The 21449-nt window shown below is 41.1% G+C and overlaps 1 protein-coding gene and 1 pseudogene across 2 annotated transcripts in view; one reads left to right on the top strand and one right to left on the bottom strand.

Annotated features, from left to right (window-relative positions):
• The window catches only part of LOC109466171, a 10692-nt pseudogene extending 3151 nt beyond the window's left edge, over positions 1-7541 (bottom strand). The window contains exons 1-7 of the transcript XR_002140011.1: positions 7419-7541; positions 6782-6910; positions 5588-5743; positions 3989-4052; positions 3475-3620; positions 2305-2392; positions 1326-1442 (exon numbers count right to left, since the gene is read on the bottom strand). The product of XR_002140011.1 is annotated as a protein arginine N-methyltransferase 8-like (transcript). The remainder of the gene's footprint in view (positions 1-1325; positions 1443-2304; positions 2393-3474; positions 3621-3988; positions 4053-5587; positions 5744-6781; positions 6911-7418) is intronic.
• A 3269-nt stretch (positions 7542-10810) lies between these two features.
• LOC109465872 overlaps positions 10811-21449 on the top strand; it is a 121128-nt gene continuing 110489 nt past the window's right edge. Inside the window, exons 1-10 of the mRNA XM_019763361.1 lie at positions 10811-10861; positions 14081-14163; positions 14635-14807; positions 15754-15913; positions 16262-16321; positions 16884-17077; positions 17505-17739; positions 18216-18394; positions 18747-18993; positions 19489-19647. Of these exons, the coding sequence (XP_019618920.1) occupies positions 14082-14163; positions 14635-14807; positions 15754-15913; positions 16262-16321; positions 16884-17077; positions 17505-17739; positions 18216-18394; positions 18747-18993; positions 19489-19647 (1489 nt within the window). The 5' untranslated portion in view covers positions 10811-10861; position 14081. The remainder of the gene's footprint in view (positions 10862-14080; positions 14164-14634; positions 14808-15753; positions 15914-16261; positions 16322-16883; positions 17078-17504; positions 17740-18215; positions 18395-18746; positions 18994-19488; positions 19648-21449) is intronic.

The raw sequence follows: 21449 nt of genomic DNA on the forward strand, positions 1-21449 counted from the left end.
TATGATAGAATATATTGTGTTCTCTCATGTTTCTTCTTCTCCTCCTGCCAAACAGTCAAAGGGATTCAACTCCACCATCATTCAGCCAAATGACTTGAAATTTGGCATGGAGGTAGAGTGGGCCAATACCCCCAGGCGTTTTTTTCATTTTTTTGATACATGCCTTTGAAAAATTTTTATGAAGGTTTTTTGGGGCATTTTTCGACAAAAAATGGATTTTTGGATCCTGAGCCCTGGTTTTACAACCAAATGATTTGAAATTCGGTATAAGGGTACCTTGAACATGTGTCTACAGAATAGCAGTCACATATTTGGCATACACCACTTCCAAATGACTCATTTGGGGGACTTTAATGGCTATTTTCAGCAAAAAAAGGGCCAAAAGTGCTGTACCCGTTCCATGTTCTATCTAAAGAATGGCCGGTTCCATCCATGGAACACGTGTTCCATTGCGGGTTACCTGAGGTCACATTGCACCTAAGTGGTGCGTAATGACCCACACATTCAATTTTATGTGCCTAAGACCTTCAAAATGTATCAAATCTCTTGATTGTTAGTTTTTGCATACCTGTAATAAGATTAGTAAAGCTTTCGAGATTCAAAGTACTTGTTGTTGCATCTTTGTTCTCATATACATGTAGCTACTATTTAATTCATTTATTTGAGAACCTTTGCCAGTTTTGCACTGGGGTAAGTTTTGGAATAGTCCACTTTTGCGTGGGAGGGAGATGGACTGAAATATGCTGTATTTGCTCCCAAGCAAATGTCGGCCTTTCTAGTTTTAATTATTGTTTTGTCTTCTACTTTGATGCAGTGATGTATTTAGTTCTTATTATATGTGATGTTCTCACTGGGTCAAAACAATTTATTTAATGATTGAAAAGTTTTGTTTGTTCTTACATATTGTAACCACGTATATGTGTAACGTTAGATAGGTAAGTATTGTACGTTTGGGAATGCATCTATAGCAGGGACACCTGTGCTGCAGTACTATGTGAACCAGTCAGAATTGCCCTGAGGAAGGCGACAGACGGAACGTCGACTGTGAATAAAAGACTTAGTTGATTAAATAGAGTCTCTTTACTCAGTGACTTACCAACCTGATGAAACTATTCACGGACCAACACCCCCCCCCCCCGTCCTGTACCCTGGCCTATAGGATGTGCAATTGGATAGATTTTGATCCAGTAGCAAGTAGCAAGATCTGTAGCTGACGAAAAGTGGTCAATACCAATATGGAGGTATAATACTAAGTGTTTGTCTTTTGTATTTGTATCTATCGGCAAAGATACATATATTTACCGGGTCAGCACAGACAGACTCACCCTGAGTGTGTAGTAGTCCGTGACGGGGCTGCTCAGGCCCAATGGGATGGTGCCAGGCGTACGACTTGGAGACGTCTGCCATCGACTTCATCTCAAACCCGTTCACATCGTTCCAATCTGCAAGAACCAGAACCAAATCATTCATTCATTCACTCAAACTTTCTTTATAAGGTCTTATTAATATAAAGAATTACTAGAAAGGTAACATTTGCAAAGCAAATACATAATGTTTACCTTCGCATATGGTCTGCTCTATTGATTCTTACTCAAACACACATATATATGGTGACAGGAGTCTAAATCCCTCCTGTTATAAAATTGCAAAATGATGTAAATATTCGTCTTCGTTTTTAAATCAAACATATCTGCGACTTTGTAACCAACTCTCAAAGACGCAATTTTTAGTATATATTCAAGTTTTAACCAGCGATAATTCAGATTACATAATAAAACAATATTTTTGTGCATTTCTAGACAAGAACATGGGGTAAAGTAAGTCAAATTCAAGGAAAATAAGAATTGTCGACTTCAAAATGCACCAATGCACAAGCCTAACACCCATTAATCCTATCTTAAAGGCATCCAGTGCAATTTCATGGCAGCAAAACTGGATTTTCAAAGTCAATTTTCTAGCCACTCTTTTGATGTAGTAAGTTAAACCAACGCTATCCCATAGCGTACTGATATCTGTGAGGTAAAATTGTGATGTTGCCTTCGGAAAAAAGTAGCTTGTTTTATATCATAGGCTGGTTCGAGCTATTTGTGGGTGGTACCAAAAAATAAAGAGATGCCTCACGTAGCTTGTTTTTGGGCTGTTTTAAATGCTTCAAGTATAAAATGACGACGCGCACAATGTGCTAAGAAATAGCAGTAAATGTCAGACAGATTTCCTCATCCAGAACTTGTTTCATTTTGTCGCCCTGAAATTGCATTGGATGCCTTCAAGTTGCTTCCGATATTTAAGCTTTAAATGACTTACATTTGACATGATTGTCGTGCATCTCCTTGTCTTCGATGGCACATACGTACAGCGTGTTTTTGTCAGGAAACATGATACCACCAGGTTTCTGTTGGAACACATAAAAACATGTCGTCAGTCACTCTCCTTGTGGTCAATTTTCCACCAATGTACCCGCCCCTCGTTTCCTTTCAGTTATGTAACTTTTCATTTTACTAGCCCCTGTCACACATGTACATAGCCGAATATGTCCTCCTGAACACTAACCGAACTCCCCCCAACCATAGTTAGGAGTACATGTAGGCCATGCGCAGGTCGGGAGCAAGGTCGGCTGGTGTTCGGCTGCGCCATCCTAATGTTAGAAACATTATGCTGTTGCCTGGAGGTTCGGCCATGGTTGGCTGGTAGTTGGTTGGTGCTCGGTAATGACTCTAACCTACTAATGTTTGGATGTCCATCAGACATCCTCCTCAGAACCTCTGACTGGAGTACTGCGTCTCCTAGCGGAGAGAAACAGTACTCCAGTCAGAAGCTCTGAAGAATATGCATGCCTGATGGATTTTCAAACGTAAGCAGTTGAGAGTCATTACAGGTTATAACCAGAGACCAAAGACCAGACTGTGGTTTGAACCACTCACATCAGAAACTCTATTCTATAGATATAGTGGGATCTTTAAAATGGAGGACTCTCCTTAAACACGGGACCTCCACTCTACGGTCTATCGGAGAGTTTTCATCTCAGTCAAGTGAGGAAATAGGCCTTTGCCAAGGACTCGACTGTGATGCCTGCCAGGGATTCGAAACCAGAACCTTGAGATTCTGAGTCAACATCCCTTAACCACAAGCCCACCTCGCCACCACAGATCGTATAATGTGCTGTAGAAGTGACTTTTGGTGTCGTGTGGCGTAGCGGCAGAGTGCTCGACTCGGAACCAGGAGGTCCCTGGTTCGAGTCCTGACATGCCACCGATCTTGTACCCTTATGAAATCCCGGCAGCCACAATGTCCCAAGGGTTTCCATGGACTGTGGGCAGCAAAATGCCAGAGCTGTGAGACATTCCTGTGGACATTCCATGCCTGTGGAAACACAATCCTGTACAATTCCTATAATTCTCGCAGACTGCACACAATACTGTACCATTAGGCTCGCCCATGAGGCGTCGCCAAAAAAAACAAGAAGAAGTGACTGACCAGGAACCTGTCCCTGGCGATGACGAGAGACTGCAGCGTGCCCTCGTGGATCAGCCCCACACCCATCACCTCGCTCAGCAGGACGTCCACCTTCTCCACACCGGGCAGCTCGATCTCCTCAACCTTCCCTTCCACGATAGTAATGACTGGAAAAAAATAAAATTTCAATCATAAGGCCACACCAATTTGATTCGTTGGTTCTTGAATTTTTTTCAGAAAAATATAAAGCGACAGGGCGAAAAAATATAAAAATGAAAACAGACCAAGGCTTCCTACATGATAGTCCCAACTGACATGATAGGAGCGATGGAGTCAACATACCAGGCTAATTTGTAATTCAAACAATAAAATTTCAAACTTTTAATCAAACCACTGCATTGATAGATGGAAAAACTGTAACAAGGGGGAGACAGAACCTCCTTCAACTCTTGGGACCAAAATATGAGCCTGTTAGAGATGATGGGAGGATGGGCACCCAGACTAGTTAGGCTATGTTTGACAATGGTGCACTTACTGTGGTCAAGTCCGTTCTTCTTCACGTTTTTCCTGGTTGTTTTCGCGAGGTTGCTTGCTTCAATCTGTGTTAGTGAAGAAAAAGAACATTTGAGGCGAGGAACGGTTCTGATTCTGTTGAACAAAAGTACTTTAAGTATTAACTTCATCATGGAATGTACCGACAGAGATGAGCTTTCATGCATATTGTTTCGGTGGATCAACATAATGGATGATGTACAAAATGACTAATAAACTGGTGGACGTCCCAACTACTAAGTACCTAATACCAGCCCAGAAGAGAACAAGAAATAGCCATGCCTTCAAGTACCAGAGTTATCAACCAAGGATTGAGGTGTTCAAGAATTCATTCTTTCCTAGAACTATCGCAGAGTGGAACTCGCTGTCCCCTAGTACAGTAGGGGCATTGTCATCAGATAGCTTTAAACAATGTCTAGAGTTAGATGTTCAAGGGTTAGGTGTAACAAGTCGATCGGTGTAAAGTAGCCAGCTGCCGCCGCGCCGCGTACCTGCGAAGTTGGTGTGTTACGCCGAAGGGCGATTATACCGACTATACAGATAATGCATCTTGACACTGGTGGCAGGCAGCTATAGCTTCCTAGTACATGTATCTCATAAAAAGTATCACTTATGTTGTTTCCTTTTCTCTTCATCGAATGCAATGATGAAAATGTACTGGAGGGTGGTTAATTAGTTTTTCTCTCCTAACAAGAACATAGACCACACAGGGAACTTTTTTGTCGTATTTTGTTCGTTCGTAGTTGAAGTAGACCATACGAAAGTGCCTATGGTGGTGTGGAATCAATGAAGAATCTTGTTATACTATGTACACAGTTGCGTGACCACTGACTTTCTACCCTTACGAATTATCAGTCAAACACCCGAAAATCAAAAAGAGATGCCGCCCTGAATGATTATAACTGACATTAGACGTTTATCAAATTATCAGTCAAACACCTGCAAATTAAAAAGAGTTGCCGCCCTGAATGGCTGTACCTTGCGGCATGATGAGGGCAAACGTCTGTCAGCCAAGCATGAAAGGGTCCCCGTCCGATACGCCATTTGCACAAGGGATTAAATCTTCCTATTGCGAAAGCAGGTAACACATTGCGCTAGAAATAGTTTGCGCCAAACAAAATATTAAGACTTTGAAGAACCCTGCTACTAATCTCCAAGCAGACCATTGGTTGCCAGTTGCACATTTTGTTAGCCAGTGTCCTCACTATGAGACCGACAGTTACCACAATTTCCCCATCCTTCCATCATGTAGAAGATCACCAACAGACTAAGTTTCTACTTAGATCACAAAATCCACTCATTATGCAGAAAGTGGTACTATTATCCACTGCCTTCAAAGAAGAAGCCAAACCTCATGGTAGCAAGCATAGTAGTAGTAGTAGTAAGAGTTTTTCTAGACAGTAGTTGTCTGTCTCCTATTATTGTATTGTACCGAATAGTAGTATCTTTGACTGTAAAAGCAATTAGCCTTCGGCCATGATTTTGCAACTAGAGAATTATCATAAACCAAAACTGTTAAATATTATGCACAATTGTCAATACATTTTTGCATAACGTTATATATCTATAAAATCGTTCTTACGCCAAAAACTTTCTTGGCCCCTGCTTTTGCAGCAAACATGGACAGGATGCCAGACCCACATCCAAAGTCCATGACGATCTTATCCTTGAACAGGTGCTTGTTGCTGTAGATGGCGTCCCGGTAAAACTCTGTACGGATTCGGTCTTCCAACATGCCCTGTATTCGGGTGGACAAAAACGCATGAAATTCAGACTACGTTTGTGGCAAAATGTCTTTTAAAAAAGGTTCTGATTACTTTCGAATTCATGCTATTTGATTTATTACGCTGAATGAATAAATAAATAAACTTTATTGCTCAACAATCGTACATGGTACAATGTGTGGCAGTAAGACAACAATACAACTACAAAACTAAACATCTTACAATTATTACTACAAATTACTATTGATAACAATATATGAGTTACAATATGATCATGTATTGATGATTGATCCCTTATAGAATGAGGTATACAGAAATTGACCTATGTAGGCTGATATGGAAGTTGGACACGACTACAATATAAGTAAATCTGTGTACTAGGTAGTGAACTTTGTCTTTCTAGTAATAGTCTGTAACAGTGTATCTCTCCCTCTTTATAAGTAGGACAAGTCATAACAAAGTGAAATTCATCTTCAATATTGTCATAACATGTGGGACACAGTCTCTGAGTGGCTGATGATACAGCCAGGACTGTCCAACTAGCCGGAGGCTATTTTAAATGATAGCCCTGTACTGTATCTGGACAATGTACAATGAGGACAGCTACAATACTCATTAAAATGCGTTCAGGGAGATAGCTTTTACATTGCTGTGTGTTGCGTTTATGGGGATTACACACTTTCCTATTTATAAGATCACATAAAACATGCATTTGCCCAGAGCGGTCAAATATTCAGCATGCTTTTATCATGCCCCGACCCTGTATGTGTCTATCTAGGTCAATATGTGCATAATGCTATACAAAAGATAAACCATGTCACAGCAATGTGAAATGTAATATTACATTATAACATATATACATGTATTGAAGTGAGATTATTCACTAGTAGAAATAGTTTATAGTTATTTAGTACTAGTATTATTTGCCATACATTGTATCCAATGCCATTGTTGTGCCATAAACTTGACTTTAATGACAGATGAAAATGATACATATGTGTGTACAATAAAGGTACATGTATTCATCCATTTAATCAGTCATTATGACTAACCTGCTGGATATCTGGTCTGAAGTACGCGTTGAATCCCTGGTTGAAGAAGTGGTCATCATGTTCACCGTAAGTGAAGTCATTCTTGATGATCTTTTCCATGATGCCTTTTCACAAGCACGTCCTATGAGACTGAATGTGAATAAACATGTTACAATCAAAACATTTCAAAAACTAATCGATGTGAACAGTTCAAGCGTTAAGCTCCTGTCACACATTCAGAACCTTCCCCCGAACACCAGCCGACCAAGGTTGGCTGAAGCCCCTGTCACACATTCAGAACCTTTCCCCGAAAACCAGCCGACCAAGGAGCGCGTATATACTCGTATTTGAATCGCTTCCTCTTATTTTGGACACCTCCAAAGTAAGACCTACGACTTCTTGACAGAGGCATTGTGAATTTTAGCAAAAGCTCAGCCTAGCGAAAAAAACAGGGGCCTACTGTGTGAAGTAACATATTTTGCAGGGACGTCTTTGTCCAATATCTAACTGGTCCACTAACTTACGGATACTTATTTATAAGTGACCATCACTCAAATACCAATAAGAATATTGGGAGAGAAAATTCGACAGAATACCAGCATGTGTATCAAAATCTCTCTGGCTACGGCGTATAGAAATGAAAAGTTAAAATTCTTACCCGTTCGTGGTGAATGCTGGACAACCGAATGTGACGCTTGATTGCTTGTCTGTCTTTTATAACGCATGTGAAGTGTTGGATTCTGACAAGGATTGTCTAGATTTAAACCGGTCAGTCGAGTACAGATCGGACTATCACTTTTATCCTCAGGCAATTATATCGTCTGGGTGAGTTGTCTAACTGGGTCATCACTTTTTCCCGGATACTAAAAAGAAATCTTACAGATATGTATATAGATATTCAAAGAAATTTTTCCACACTCTGTATAACACAATTTAATGTGATGTGTATATCATGATTTTTGATTTATGTGTATGTTACATGTATGTATTTTTTGTTACTTAAGACTCTAGGAAGAGTAGTGAAGTCATGTATGTTTATATATGTACTATCACCAATGGCAATGGAAGTCTTTGTAACAATAAACAATACTTATCATGTGTGTGACAATACGGTAAATTTTGTATATAAATTTCACTACCTCGGTAACTATGTAGTACAAATGTACTAGGAAACCAATGTTAGTAATCCGAATATTGTATAATGTACTTCTGATAATTTGTATGTAAGGTATGATCCAATGTATACTATATATTGCTGTAAATTTCATTGTGTATCTTATTAATTGTATTTGAATGTATACCTAACGATTTTATTTTCTCCCAGGTTAGACCCTTATTAATAAATAATAATAGTCTTTTATTAGTTGGGTAACCCTGGCGGTTGTAAGCCGAAATGATAAACAATAAACAAGAAAAGGAGAATTTTTCATACTTCGTTAACCGATAGCGGTAAGTTGAGATTTTACGCAAAATATAAAACCATGTACAACATAGAGCGGTATATTGATCTTACAGATTTTCGACTACACTCAGCCATTAGCAATATTACTTTATTATTAGAGTTAGTGCCCATCCTCTGTTAATAGAACAAAGTCTGTATAGAAGTTAACCTGTACGTGAAAGAACTTGTATGAACATGTCCAATTGTAGTGCAAAATCTACATGTGGAATGCGAAATACACTTTATATGTCACGTTATCTGTATACTATTCTTTTGTTGTGACATGTACTTAACCCAGCGAGTATGTGTGTAAAATAATGGTCTTCATTTGAAAAAAAAAGTAAAAACCTGTTTCATATATTAGACTTCTACCAACACAAAATAACTTTCAAGACAAAATAACAGACTAATCTAGCAGTTGTCTGTGATCAAGTGAAACGGGTACGTGGGTGGGGCTGTTGAAAAGACAACTTCTGACAAGCATGCATGATACATTGATAGCATGTGGTTCAGAGGTCGACAACAGAAACATGAATATCGTATTGTCAGACAGTATTCATTGGCGGCGGATGATTGGCCAGTGGCTAATGTACACTCCTCTGGCCACTGGATACTGCCACCGTATGATCTGCTTGGAGATTAGCCATATTCGGCTACTTGTAACAGGTGCGGCGCATCTGTTAGACCTGTTGACTACTTTCCCCACACAACCTGTCCGATTAAAAATTCATGCACAGAAACTCTTCTCAACAATAGTTGGCACCCTTGGGAAATATTACAGTACCAAAGGTATGATCTGATGAAATGACCTAATAGCAGTGGTATGTATTTTCGTATATTGTTGCCCTATATGGATGCACTTATGAGGAAATGGTTACCCAGGCCGGCCAACTCCCCTCGGGCTCAACTCTACCGTAGCGGTAATTTAGATAGGCGGGCGTAGTGCTCTTGGCCGCCGACGGGAACCGGTTAACGGACCGATATCTCGTCTGGCTCTCAGGGTAGGAAATGTTTTGAGAGAAACTTAAGCCTACAACAATATATAACAGCCCTTCACTACTCCGCTCTGTGACTCTTACAAAAAAGACCCTGCAGTTCTTGAACAAGCTGCCAGGGTAACCAAACCATTGGCACTTGTCTAAGAAAGCTATCTACAGTACTACCCAAAAATTAATACCACAGCATGTCCAGGACAAAGAATACAAAACGCGGAAGTTTTGCTGCAGTACAAAGGAAAGTCCACAGGCGGCCCCAAATCAACTTTGACCTTTGCATTCCCATATATGACCTACCACTAACATAGTGTATACATGTGTGTACAATGTAGTCGATTTGACTGAAAAAAATCTGAAACTAAATATATGACTACGGTATAAAAAATTGGAAAAGCGTAATTGTCAAATTTGTCGAAAATGTGATATCTTTTGAATGGATAATTCAGATCTAGAGTTATCTGACCACCGAAGTGGAATGATTTTTGATTGACAAGAAAAAGGAGGCGTCAACTGTCCCAGACACAGTGTCACAGTTACAAATGGACAGTGAGCATATAGGACACATAACGGTAGGTCATAGCAAGTAATTTGTATGGGTGACATCAGCGCGCGCATGAATTTTCGCCTGATTTTGAAGAGAAAAAAAACAAGCAATTTTGTTGCCCTTTGACAGTCGTCAAAATGCTGAAAATGGGCAAATGTGTCTGTTACCATGCCGGAACGTGGATGGCAGACAAATATGAAGAGAGGATAAAAGACATGGCTCATTTACTGCTTTGTCTTTTACTTTGATGCAGTGAAGAATTTCGTTCCTTTTATACTGGTAATACTGGTTTTGTATATGTGATGTTTTGTATATGTCACTCTATCTAGATTTAGGCCACGCCTACCATTCTATAGGTACGAATCGAAACGGATTTGAGTCAAATTCGAGTCAAATTTGACCCCTAACACTGCTGACGTATTCAAGAATTGGTTGGCTGTTGTTCTGAAACTCCCGACCAACCCCGAATGTTTGAAACATTTTTAAAAAGACGCCAACCAAAACCATGGTTGGGAGGAGTTCGGTTAGAGTTCGGGAGGACAAATCCGTGTATGTGTGACAGGGTCTTACCATCACATGATCCTTTTTTTATTCCAACATTTCATGACCAAACATGGCGACGGCACACTCAAGTTATATCAACTTATTTTATGCCGCCACCAACACAGAGTACAAATACAGGACAGGACAATACTCATTCTCACTTGAGTTAAGTGAGGAACGTCGTGTAAAGTGCCTTTCCCAGGGGCACAAGATCGGTGGCATGTCGGGACTCGAACCCGGGACCTCCTGGTTCCGAGTCGAGCATTCTGCCGCTACGCCACACGACCCCACACATGATCCTTCACAATGAAGGTGACGTCAGCAGCGGAGTAGAGTCGAAAGCGGCGCATTTAAAACCATGGCATAGGGTGGTCACATGTCCAGAAGAAAACAATGAGAGCCTAGTTGCTATGCGACTTCTCCACATACCAGAGCTCCCTTTGACAGAGACCGGGCTTGGGAGCGGCACACGCGCGCTTCTTCACAGCCTCTCTTCTGAAGAAATTGCAGGAAAAGACGGAGAAGATAAGAAGAAGAGCTGACTAAGAGGTGGTTAGATTGCGATCAGCCTCTCTGAGGTAGGTGCGATATTGAGTACACATTCTTCTTTTTATTCCTTTCCCATTGAAAAGTTGAGAAAATGATGATAGATTGGACAGTGTCCACCGTTGACTTACATGATGAAGATTTTACCACGACGAATTACTAAATTCTACTCTCCAAGCAGAGGTTTAGGCTTTGGCTTGCTTTTGGCGTATTTTTAGACTTTTTTTTATCGGGCTTTCTTTTGCTGTACCGGTATCTTTTTTTGTGCCAGCCCAACAAAAACGGTACAACTGCGCAAAAGAAATCCCGATAAAAAAGCCAAAACACGCAAAAAATAAGCCAAAGCCTAAACCTCTGCTTGGAGAGTAAGTAAAAGCTGTTTGTTTTGTGTTTTTCTGGGCTGTTGTCTCCCAGATGTTTGATCGACAAAATGCATAAAACACGCCCGTATTTTCTTCATGCCCCAACAGCGCAAAGTTTATTCGAACTCAGGGACATGGTGTTGTACAATGTACATGGTATATTGAGTCCGTTGCTACCAAGTACAGTGGGAGCATCATCCTTAAACATTCCAAAAACAACGCTGACGGTTAAGGCTAGGTGTAACAAGTTGCTCGGTGAAATATTGCCAACTGCCAAATGCTGACACTGACACGGTTCCATCGGCATCGCATCCAATCCAACCCAGTATAGTAGCTGCCCAAGATGGTACGACGAGCCGTTTTGCTATAATTTCTAGTTAAGTGAGGTCTTTACACATCTGCAAGGACAAGTAATACTGTTGGATAGAAGAACAAAACGTTTGTTTGGTCATGATGTCATGTTTTGTCACCTCAATTCTTGTTTAACAAGGCTTATGACCTCAATATTTGAAAATAAAGGGTTTTTTGCCCGCCTTGTTTTTTCGCCCTATCGCATTAGATCTGGAGTCTGTGGCCTAACAGGTGTGTGTTGTTTCATCTTGCAGCATATGGTGGGTTATTATGGGGATTATGTTCGCATTATGGTCTCATGAAATATTCAGATACAGGACATGAGCGGGTCTCTATCATCACGAGAAAGAACAGGTGTTCCAAGGTTACTGGAGTCATTGTTTCAGGGGCATGACTCCAGTGTTCGTCTGGTGGTGATGTCTTTTTTGTCGTTCATGTGGCTCTTTTTACTTTACCAACATGACACGTTTTTCGACATCAGTTCATCCCCCCCCCGAACTGTCGCAGAGTGGAACTCGCTGCCTTCAAGTACAGTGGGGGCATCATCACTATAGATAGCTTTAAACAATGTTTAGAGTTAGATGTGAAAACTTGGGTTAGGTGTGTAGCAAGTCATTCGGTGTGGTATAACTAGCTGCCGCCGCGCCGCGTGCCTGCAAAGCTGGTGTGTTATGCCGAAGGGCGGTTATACCGGCTATACAGATACAGATATCTTGCGCCTAACAGTACTCGTGTAATGTGTTGGTATGTGCCAGATAGGCGAATTGGGAGCTCGCTGGATTATAAGTTAATTTTGTCTCCATGGGTAAGACACACCTACAAACTATCTTAGAGGAACTGTCTGTTTATTTGCAGTTAATATGAATACAATAATTTCGTCGATGCTCCAGATACTATCTTGAGGCACCGGACTGCGATGTTTTTGCACAAATCGTTAAAAAACAGCAACAACAACAAGAAAGTTTGAACTTGCTTCATAGTGACTTCTAAAAACACAGATGAAGGACAAAATGCGTTTTTTCCTGTTAAAGACCGCCTTCAACTTGCTCTTTAATATTGTCTCTCTTCCACCACATTCAATAGAAGCGAACGTTGAAAGTAATTTGTCATTTTGTCCCCGAGGGGTGAACTTTTTCTCGATGTTTTTTTTATGCAGCCACCTGTTGATGCCTCTCAGTTGATAGTCAACATGTGGACATTTGAACACAGTGTTTTATAACGTTTTGACAGTTATGCAGCTATTATCAGCATTTATCGGCCTTTAACAACCCTGACCAAGCTAGTATAGATTTTCCTTAACATAGCCCCAAGTTATCATATTCAACACCAGTCTCTCTATCTAAAGTTCCAGTAAAAAAGTCAAACTCCTGCAGTGCACTCGGCCGCTAGGTTTCCACACGAGTACAGATCAAACTGTTTCTTGCCTGGCTCGGAAAGCAGTGCCCAGCAAACTTAAGTCGACGGTGGCTGAGCTTTTGAGGCAGTCTTGGAAGACTTCCATAGCTTATTGCAAGTTGTGTCAAAGCTATGTAGAGAGTATATACGGCTGTACGTGCCCCGGCCTACAATTTAAAAAGGATGAAAATATGGTAACTTATAGTTATGATGAATACAATAATTTCGTCGATGCTCCAGATACTATCTTGAAGCACCGCGCGCTGATGTTTTTGCACAAATTATTTTTGCACAAATTTTTCACACATTATTATTAAGAAATTGGACATTGCCCTCAGTTCTTCCGAGAGATGTTCTATATTCTATGACCATGTCCTGGAGTGCTAAAACATTTCGTGCTTTGCTGCAATTAACACGGCAATATTTCAACATCTTTTGTAGCATTTGTATGATAATTTTCCGCATCACAGCTAATGACAGTCCCCATCAAATTACCTCTCGCCATTACCATGATGAGTGTTCGCCCGCAACTCATCTATAATTCAGTTTGCTATTGTTGAAAACTCTTGTCCTTTTGTGTCAGACATGCCTAAAAGGCTAGTCAACTGATGAAACGACTAATGAGACTAGAAGTCAGCCTTTTACAATAGCTTTGAAGGCTGTCCATTGTTATTGCATCGCGACATGTGTGGCAAACGAAAGGCTGTATATTAAGTGGAGTGGTTTTTACACGAAATACGTACACACAGGTGTGTATCCTTGGTATGAACATAAACTTGCCTAACTTTATCTATACGAGTAATCTTGTGGTTAGGGTTGCGGTTGTTGACTCAGATTCCAAAAGTACTGGGTTCGAATCCATTATTTCCTTACTTGACTCAGGTTAAAATGAGTACCTAGCTTCGGTACTAGTTTATTTTGAGGCCATGCAAATGCTCCTCGATGTACATACAGTATTCAGTTTACAGTCTCCCATTCTGGGGATAAAGAACACAACTAGACAACTGACAAATACACATGCATAAATTTACTTGACATTACACTGAAAAGTAAGCACCAGTCGAAAGTAGTTTTTTTGCACGAATTCTGATGTTTTATATCATATTGAACTTTCTATTTTTTCATATTTTTATTCAATTTCAGGATGACTCGCGTCAAGTTGAAGGACGGGCTGGATCTACTAGCAGCCCTCATACTGCTTACTGTGGGACTCGGCAACGCGACAGGTGAATTACGCATACTTTTCGGTCATGTTTTAAGAAAATTTCCCCTCTTCAGATACTTGAAAAGTTACGAAAAAATTATATTCCTGTCAGCCTTTGATAAACCAAGTCTATCTTTTCTTACAGCCTCATAATTTAGCGAGAGGAAGTTGAAAAGACTAGAATACACATATGCATTTGACGTTTATATATACATGTAACAGTTATATGTATATATGTATGTATTAAATACATACATACATACGTACATGTATATGATGGTAATCTTGTGGCCTGTACATGTGCTTAGCACAGTGGGGCAAAAATGTGCACTAAAGCTCTTCATTCATTTATTGATTCATTGATTCATTGATTGATTCATTTATTCCTTCACCCACTACTACAAATAGATGCACCCACTTTTTCAGTTTCTTCTCTCCTTTCGAAAATCAAGCAAGAATCATGTCAATCATTCCTAATTTCTCGTTTTCACAGGCCAGCTACTCACGGTCAAACACCTGGACGGAGACGTGTTGAAAGATGGGGAGTACAACCGTGTGGAACTACTGGTGAAGGCAGGCGGGGACACAATCCAGGCCGGGAGTTATGGCATAGATCTGTACCTTTCCACGGACTCGGATTTGGACCCCTCCAGCGACAGACTCTTGGTGAGTGAAGCTTGCTTACAAATAGTCTGAATGAGACCTCAAGGTAGCCTGGGTGCCAGGTTGCTTTCAAGCCTACACATGCCAGTTCCTCGGCTCCAGGGCTATTAAACATGCCCCCAGCCCAAGGAAATAACAATATACTCCGAACACAGCCATTCTAAAATTAATATCTCTCATGCACACAAAAATTACAAGCTACAGACACACATTGTTCCCTTTCAGCTACTAGTAGTTGTTTATGCTCAAAATGGAAGGTGTGGGTGTTACCCTAGCCTGGTATCCAGCCTTGTTAGCTTTAGTCCGCTTCCCAAGATCCGGCTGGATACCAGGCTAGTGTTACCCGCCGTGCAGCGCCGAAGTAGGGAGCTGCAATTTACGCTTTGTCCGATAGACGTCGCTACGACACAGCAGGCAGCCGTTCTTAATTTGCATCAGTCAGAAACTCTGGACAGAGTTTTGCTCGTGCCTGATTGTTGTAGCGACAGCTACTTTTAAACGACTGCCTGGGTTACGTTGTGTAGGGGGACAGGGGAGAATGACTGTGTGTGTACGGTTACGAGTAGGATATGTGGTGTGAATTAGACCTCACAAAGGGTAGGGATCCAAATGGCACTGAGTCTTCCCCAAGTCGAGCAGCGACGTCTGAGGTAAAGTGATGTTCTATTTGTTGATTATCCTTTAATTAGTTTAACGTTGAAAGGAGCGAATGTTGGTTCCCACCACAACCAATACTTCTTGCATGTGCCAAGTGCGCATGCTATCTATAATGAGCATATTTGTGAGGACAAGCCCCATTATCTAGTCAGATCATTAGTTATCTTGTCACATTTTGTTGAAGGGTGTGTGGAAAATGCAGTCCAGTCCGGAAGGCGGAAAAAGGAGTCCGGTCAGGGGTGCAAAACAGCTGCATCTGATATACAGCTTGTTCCTTTGCATTTTCTTTCAGATGAGTCAAGAGCAGACGCCTGAGCTCCTGAATGACTGGCTGGTGGACCTGAGTCAGCCGGACGTGCTGGTGGAGTCTGGGGACTGGACACAGCAGGAGAGGGATGGGCTGTGTGGACAGTCTGACCATGCTCGCCTTATTGTCCACATACACAACATCAGTAAGCCTTGCTTTAGATCCTAAGGCTGTAGTTTGATACCGTTTAAGAATATTACATTTTAGGCATCCAGTGCAGTTTTTAGGACTTGGAATCCTGATTTTTCAAAGCCAATGTTCTAGTTATTTATCTCATGTCGCAAAAATTCTTTAAACTCTGGCAGAAAATGGTTAGTGGATTAGGACCCTTGGCTGATTTTTAGGGTATCGTTTGTATTGCTGCCATTCATTGGATGCCTTTAAGTTCAGTATCCCCTGATGATGGCAACACGGTAAAGAGAAAACAATACGTATCCATTGATTAGAGGTGTCATTAATTTAAAACTGAAAACATTTTGTTTTTCATCTCCAGCTGCTGACCTTGTCCTTGATGAAGAGCATTCTCAACCAGTCAAGATCATCTGTGAAGGAGGTGAGACATTCTCAAGGCAATTATGGTTTTTAAAACCATCTATAATTAAAATAGAATGAGGCACGGCTCCAATGCTGGTCAATAATGTACAAGAGGAATTAGCCAGGCAAGGGAGTGTGTGCCTTGGCAAGCTAATACTAGTAACCTGTCTAGCACATTATTCACTTCCTTTGGCCAATTTTCACTATTTTGCAGCATAATGTTACCCATTGGAGTCATGGTAAAAGATTCAAGTTGCTATATTGAATATAATATAACGTTATATATGAAAACACAAGAATACTAGTTACTTCTAGAACTATATTGTATACTTGATAGAATTATATGTAATTTCTAGCATTAATATCTGGTAAGATATTACTGCAGTAAAAATCTCTATCCTGAAGTATGAATAATGTTTGCAACTTGCAACTTGCAAGGTAATAATTGTTATGTACGGTAGTGAATAGAAAGTTGATTGTGGGCGTGAATAATTTTTTTAGAAGTGATAAGCTGAGGCTGCTCCTAATTAAGTAACTGAACTAAAATTTGGATGGTTCTGTATTGCTGTGTGTATGTTCAGATTACGCTGGACTGTCCAAGGCCAGCGTGTCCCTCGGTCCCAATCGCCGTCTGCACGTGGACACCGACATCGTCCTGACCGTTGACGTCACCGTGCACAACTTCAACATGGAGCCATTTCCAGCCGGACAGGACAACTTCCAGCTAGAAGTGTACGTCAACGAAGGGGCAGAACCAACAGACTCACTGGTCAAGGTACAAACATCATGATCGTGATATATGAAAAATAAAGCAGTCCACAGCCGCACAGTGTATGGTGGCATAGGAAAATTACATGCATGAAAAATGGAGGTATTGTTTCTGGTTTGTCTGTGTGTGTGTGTGTGTGTGTGTGTGTTTCTGCATGTCCCTTAGGTCAGGTTGTAATGGATATGGTTGGGTGCAGTCTGTACCAGAGCTAGGGAGAAAGTAATTAATCACATCTGGTAGTGCTCACAGTTGTCAGTGTGTTTTTTTCGTTACATGACCTCCTTGACAGCCAGTGTTGTTTCTATTGCACAATAAAGAAAAACTTTCAGACACCATGGTGAATGAGAAGAGGAAAGTCACCATAGCATAATATGGAGGCTGTACAACTCACCCCTTTGTGTTTTAATTGGAAACTTTTTTTTGTCACCACTAGATCTCCACCGCAGTGCTGTGGTACCCTCCTGAGGCCTTCCTCCCTCTACAACCAGGGAGCAGCAGGTCGTTGAAGGGGGTACAGGTCAGAGTTCGTCTCCCGGGAAATCAAGCCGTTGGGAAGGAGTACTTCATGGTGAAGGTGGTGCCGCCGGTCGGGACATTAGATGACGTCGGGAACGACTTTGCTGTCGCCAATCAAACCGGACTGATTGACAGCAACACAGGAACCAGCAGTAATTCTACATCCCCTATACTGCTCCTACATGGTTTCTCAGAATTTCAAATCTCCCTCAAATTATGTACAATAGTCAATGACATTTGCTTCTATAATGACAATGACAATATAATAACAATGACAGTAAACTTCATTGCATATTCACGCCCTATACATGGGCCAAGTGCAAGTGTTGAGTTACTAAATTGTGTAGATAATTAGAGTATAAGGGTAGGTGAAAGAATTCTGATTCACCCGAGATTATTCTACATGAATCTACAAGGTCTCCTCTCTGACTTTTTTAAACATACATAGACAAATTTACTACTTTTTTGATGATAAAAGTTCCTACATGAAATAATATCCCTTTGTTAAGTGCGCATATTACTATGTTTATCGTAGGGAACTAATAAAAGATTTGCACATGTCTGTGTACAGTGAGCATTATACATATAATTATAATGTTGCCTTGACTAATTTCCCATTCCTTTGCAGAATACCAAGCTGCAGTGGTGAGATCCTTCAGTGTGGATCCTGTGGTGTTCCTGGCTCATGATGTTCAGGTGGACATCAATGCAGAGGTTGACGTGACTGTGGGCTCCAGTGCACAGCAGGTCAACGTGGAGGAAGTCAATCCATCGTACACCGCAACCCTGTACTGGGCCATGAGCCAGGTGAGGAATTTTCAGTCCATCTCCCTCCCCTTCAAAAATGGACTGTCTTACATGTATATCAACCTTTTCCATCCAGTATCAGGAGCTTCAATACCTCTAAGTTCATTAGTCAAAAATGTACCTTTTTGTCTGAAAATAGCAAAAAATCCCATTTTACTAAAGGCATCACATGTTATGATAGCTGGAGCCATGAATAGATTTTTAAAGACAATTTTCTGGTCATTCTTTCAGTAAGTTGAATCAATCCTATATCATACCATCAGATTCTGATATCTGTGAGGCAAAAATGTGATCTCACTGATGGAAAACTGTCTCTTTAACTTTAACTCTCCCTGGTGGCTTTGTTTTGCAGGAAACAGACGCCTACAAGATTGACTCAGGCGTTGCCCTGGTGGTGAATGGCTACCATGTACCGAGCGGGGAGGGGCCCGTGACTCACACCATCGAGCGGACGGGGACCATCGCCGTACCGTCTGACCCAAAGTTCTGCGGCAGCGTGTACGCCATCCTGGTCGCTGACTCTGAGAACTCCCTGACGGATCCAGACAGAGCTGACAACATAGCAGCCATCCCTGTGCTGATTCAGTGTAGCTCATCAGGTATGATGGTTAAAGTACAATGGAACTTATTATGGTAACATTAAATGCTATGCAAATAGTGAAGTTACTAAAAAGCTCCTGTCACTCATTCGTGAAATTCAATATGGCCTCCAGAACACTAGCCTAGCTTCCATTTCAGGCCAAAAACTGGGGGGGGGGGGGTCTTCAAGGTCTTTGGGAGCTTTTATGTACTATTTTTTAAATCTAATTGCATATAGACAACATAGCCGGCCTGGTTGAGTAACCCCCGTTTTTAGATAATCAGAAAGCAGCCGAAGACCACCAAACCCCAGTTCTATAAGCCTGCTATGAAGGCTAACACTAGCCAAGGTTGGCTGGTGATTGGCCAGGTCAGTCACTGTTCGGCCATGCCAACTGAATGCTTCCAACTGTGTGTCATGAACCAACAAATTTAATTGGTGTGGCCTAAGCTTGGGATGTGTGATGTTATCATTTTCTGATAATGGCACTAACAATCTGCTCTTTCCCTTGTAGATGTGTTCTCCGTGACAGGCCTGTCTGTGTCTGGACCCTCCATGTTGTGGGAAGGTGTGGAGACAACCCTGACAGTAGACTTCCGCGTGGCGTGTGCAAGACCATCGTGTGACATCTCAGCCAGTACACCTCAAGATACATTTGTTCTTGACATCAGAGGTAAGTGTATTAGAAATGTTCACTTTTGAAAGGCCAGTTGAATGTGCAGTGTAGTGCAGTGTAGAATTATTATTTTAAGGCCTGCCATGTGTTCTTGGTATCCTGCAAATGTTGCTGGCAGACTAAGTTTAGTTGAATAACATCTCTCTCTATCTCTTTACACCCTGATTTAAAATTGTCCGACAAAGATGTTGAAGGATTAGGACGCTGGGTAGCTCTTTCAAATAGCCTGGGGCTAGCTGTGCAGTCCTGGCTGTATCATTTTATACAGCCTAATAAATCAAATCAAAGACAGACACTGGCTAGACAGAGTGGTGTATCCCATGCTTGAAATGTGCAATGTTAGGCCAAGTCCACTGAAGAGAATGGGTAGGTCCTTATCTTATCTTATAAAACCATCCCTGTCCTTGGTGCTGAACACTATCCACTAACACATACCTATACACAGGCATATACCAACTCACACACACACACACACACACACACACACACACACACACACACACATACACACATACAAACACACACACACACTCACACACACACATACACACACACACACACAAACACAAGCTATTCATTGCTGAGTTACAGGCTAGAACACCAATATATATGTAAGATGCATTCAACAATTTTGTTCTCTTCAATCTCATTAGGAACAAACGGAGTAGTGGTGGATGACTGGGCGTCTATCGATTCTAACTGGGTAGAGGGAACTGTTTCACCTGGTCTCGTCCACCCCTTCAAAGACGACATAGAGAACAGCACGGTTGCAGTGTCTGTGACTCTGTCTGTCACTGTAAACCCTGGAACATGCTCAGATCTTACTCACCTTCAGGTGAGTCATAGGTGAAAGGCATCCAGTGCAATTTCTGGGCAGCAAAACCAATTTTTTTAAAACTTTAAGTTATTCTGGATGAGGAAATCTGTCCAAAATTGACATTTACTGTCCTTTCTTAGCACATTTTTGTCATCATTTCATACCTGAAGCATTGAAAATAGCCCCTACACAATCTATGCTAGACGTCTCTTTATTTTGGGGTACCACCCATAAATAACAAGACAAGCAACTGTTTTAAGTCAGTGACCGCATCAGCATGCTTTGGGATAGATTCGATTCATTGGTAATATTAAAAGAATGATCAGAAAGTTGACTTTAATTGGCAGTTTTGCTGCCTTAAAATTGCTTTTGGATGCCTTTAATGGTACAATTTAACGTTAGACTTCACACACAGTTACAATTAATGGTCAATGTTGTGTGTAATAAAGTCACACCTTAAGACCAAAATATGTCCTCACAGTTAATTAGTGAAATCAAAATTTCTGATGAATAAGATGGTAAAATTTCTAAGACTAATTTTTGTCTATGGGTCCATGAAGATGTTTCACTGATAACAGGGTTTGAAATACTTTTCTCTGTATACATACCTGCAGAGGTGCAGGTAAGAGGTGCTTAAGGCATTTAGTATTTCCTTTATACTTTCAAATTGTAGGACTGGTGGTATAACAGTCAATGCAGCAAATCCACACACATACGTGTACTTGTATAAAAACCCAGTACATGCATACACATTTTTCAATGGACCGATGCAGGTTAGGTGCAGGCAGACATCAGAAATACATTTTGTACCTGCACTAAATTGGACATGTACCCAGTATTTTGGGCCCTGGTTAGGCCACACCAATTTAATTTCTTGGTTGACGGATTTGCCCGCTTCATTTTTGTCTGATTTGCAAAAATACATACACACATACAAACACACACACACACTCACACACACACATACACACACACACACACA

The sequence above is a fragment of the Branchiostoma belcheri genome, unplaced genomic scaffold (assembly GCF_001625305.1).
Source record: "Branchiostoma belcheri isolate BF01 breed outbred unplaced genomic scaffold, Haploidv18h27 scaffold16, whole genome shotgun sequence".
NCBI lineage: Eukaryota > Metazoa > Chordata > Leptocardii > Amphioxiformes > Branchiostomatidae > Branchiostoma > Branchiostoma belcheri.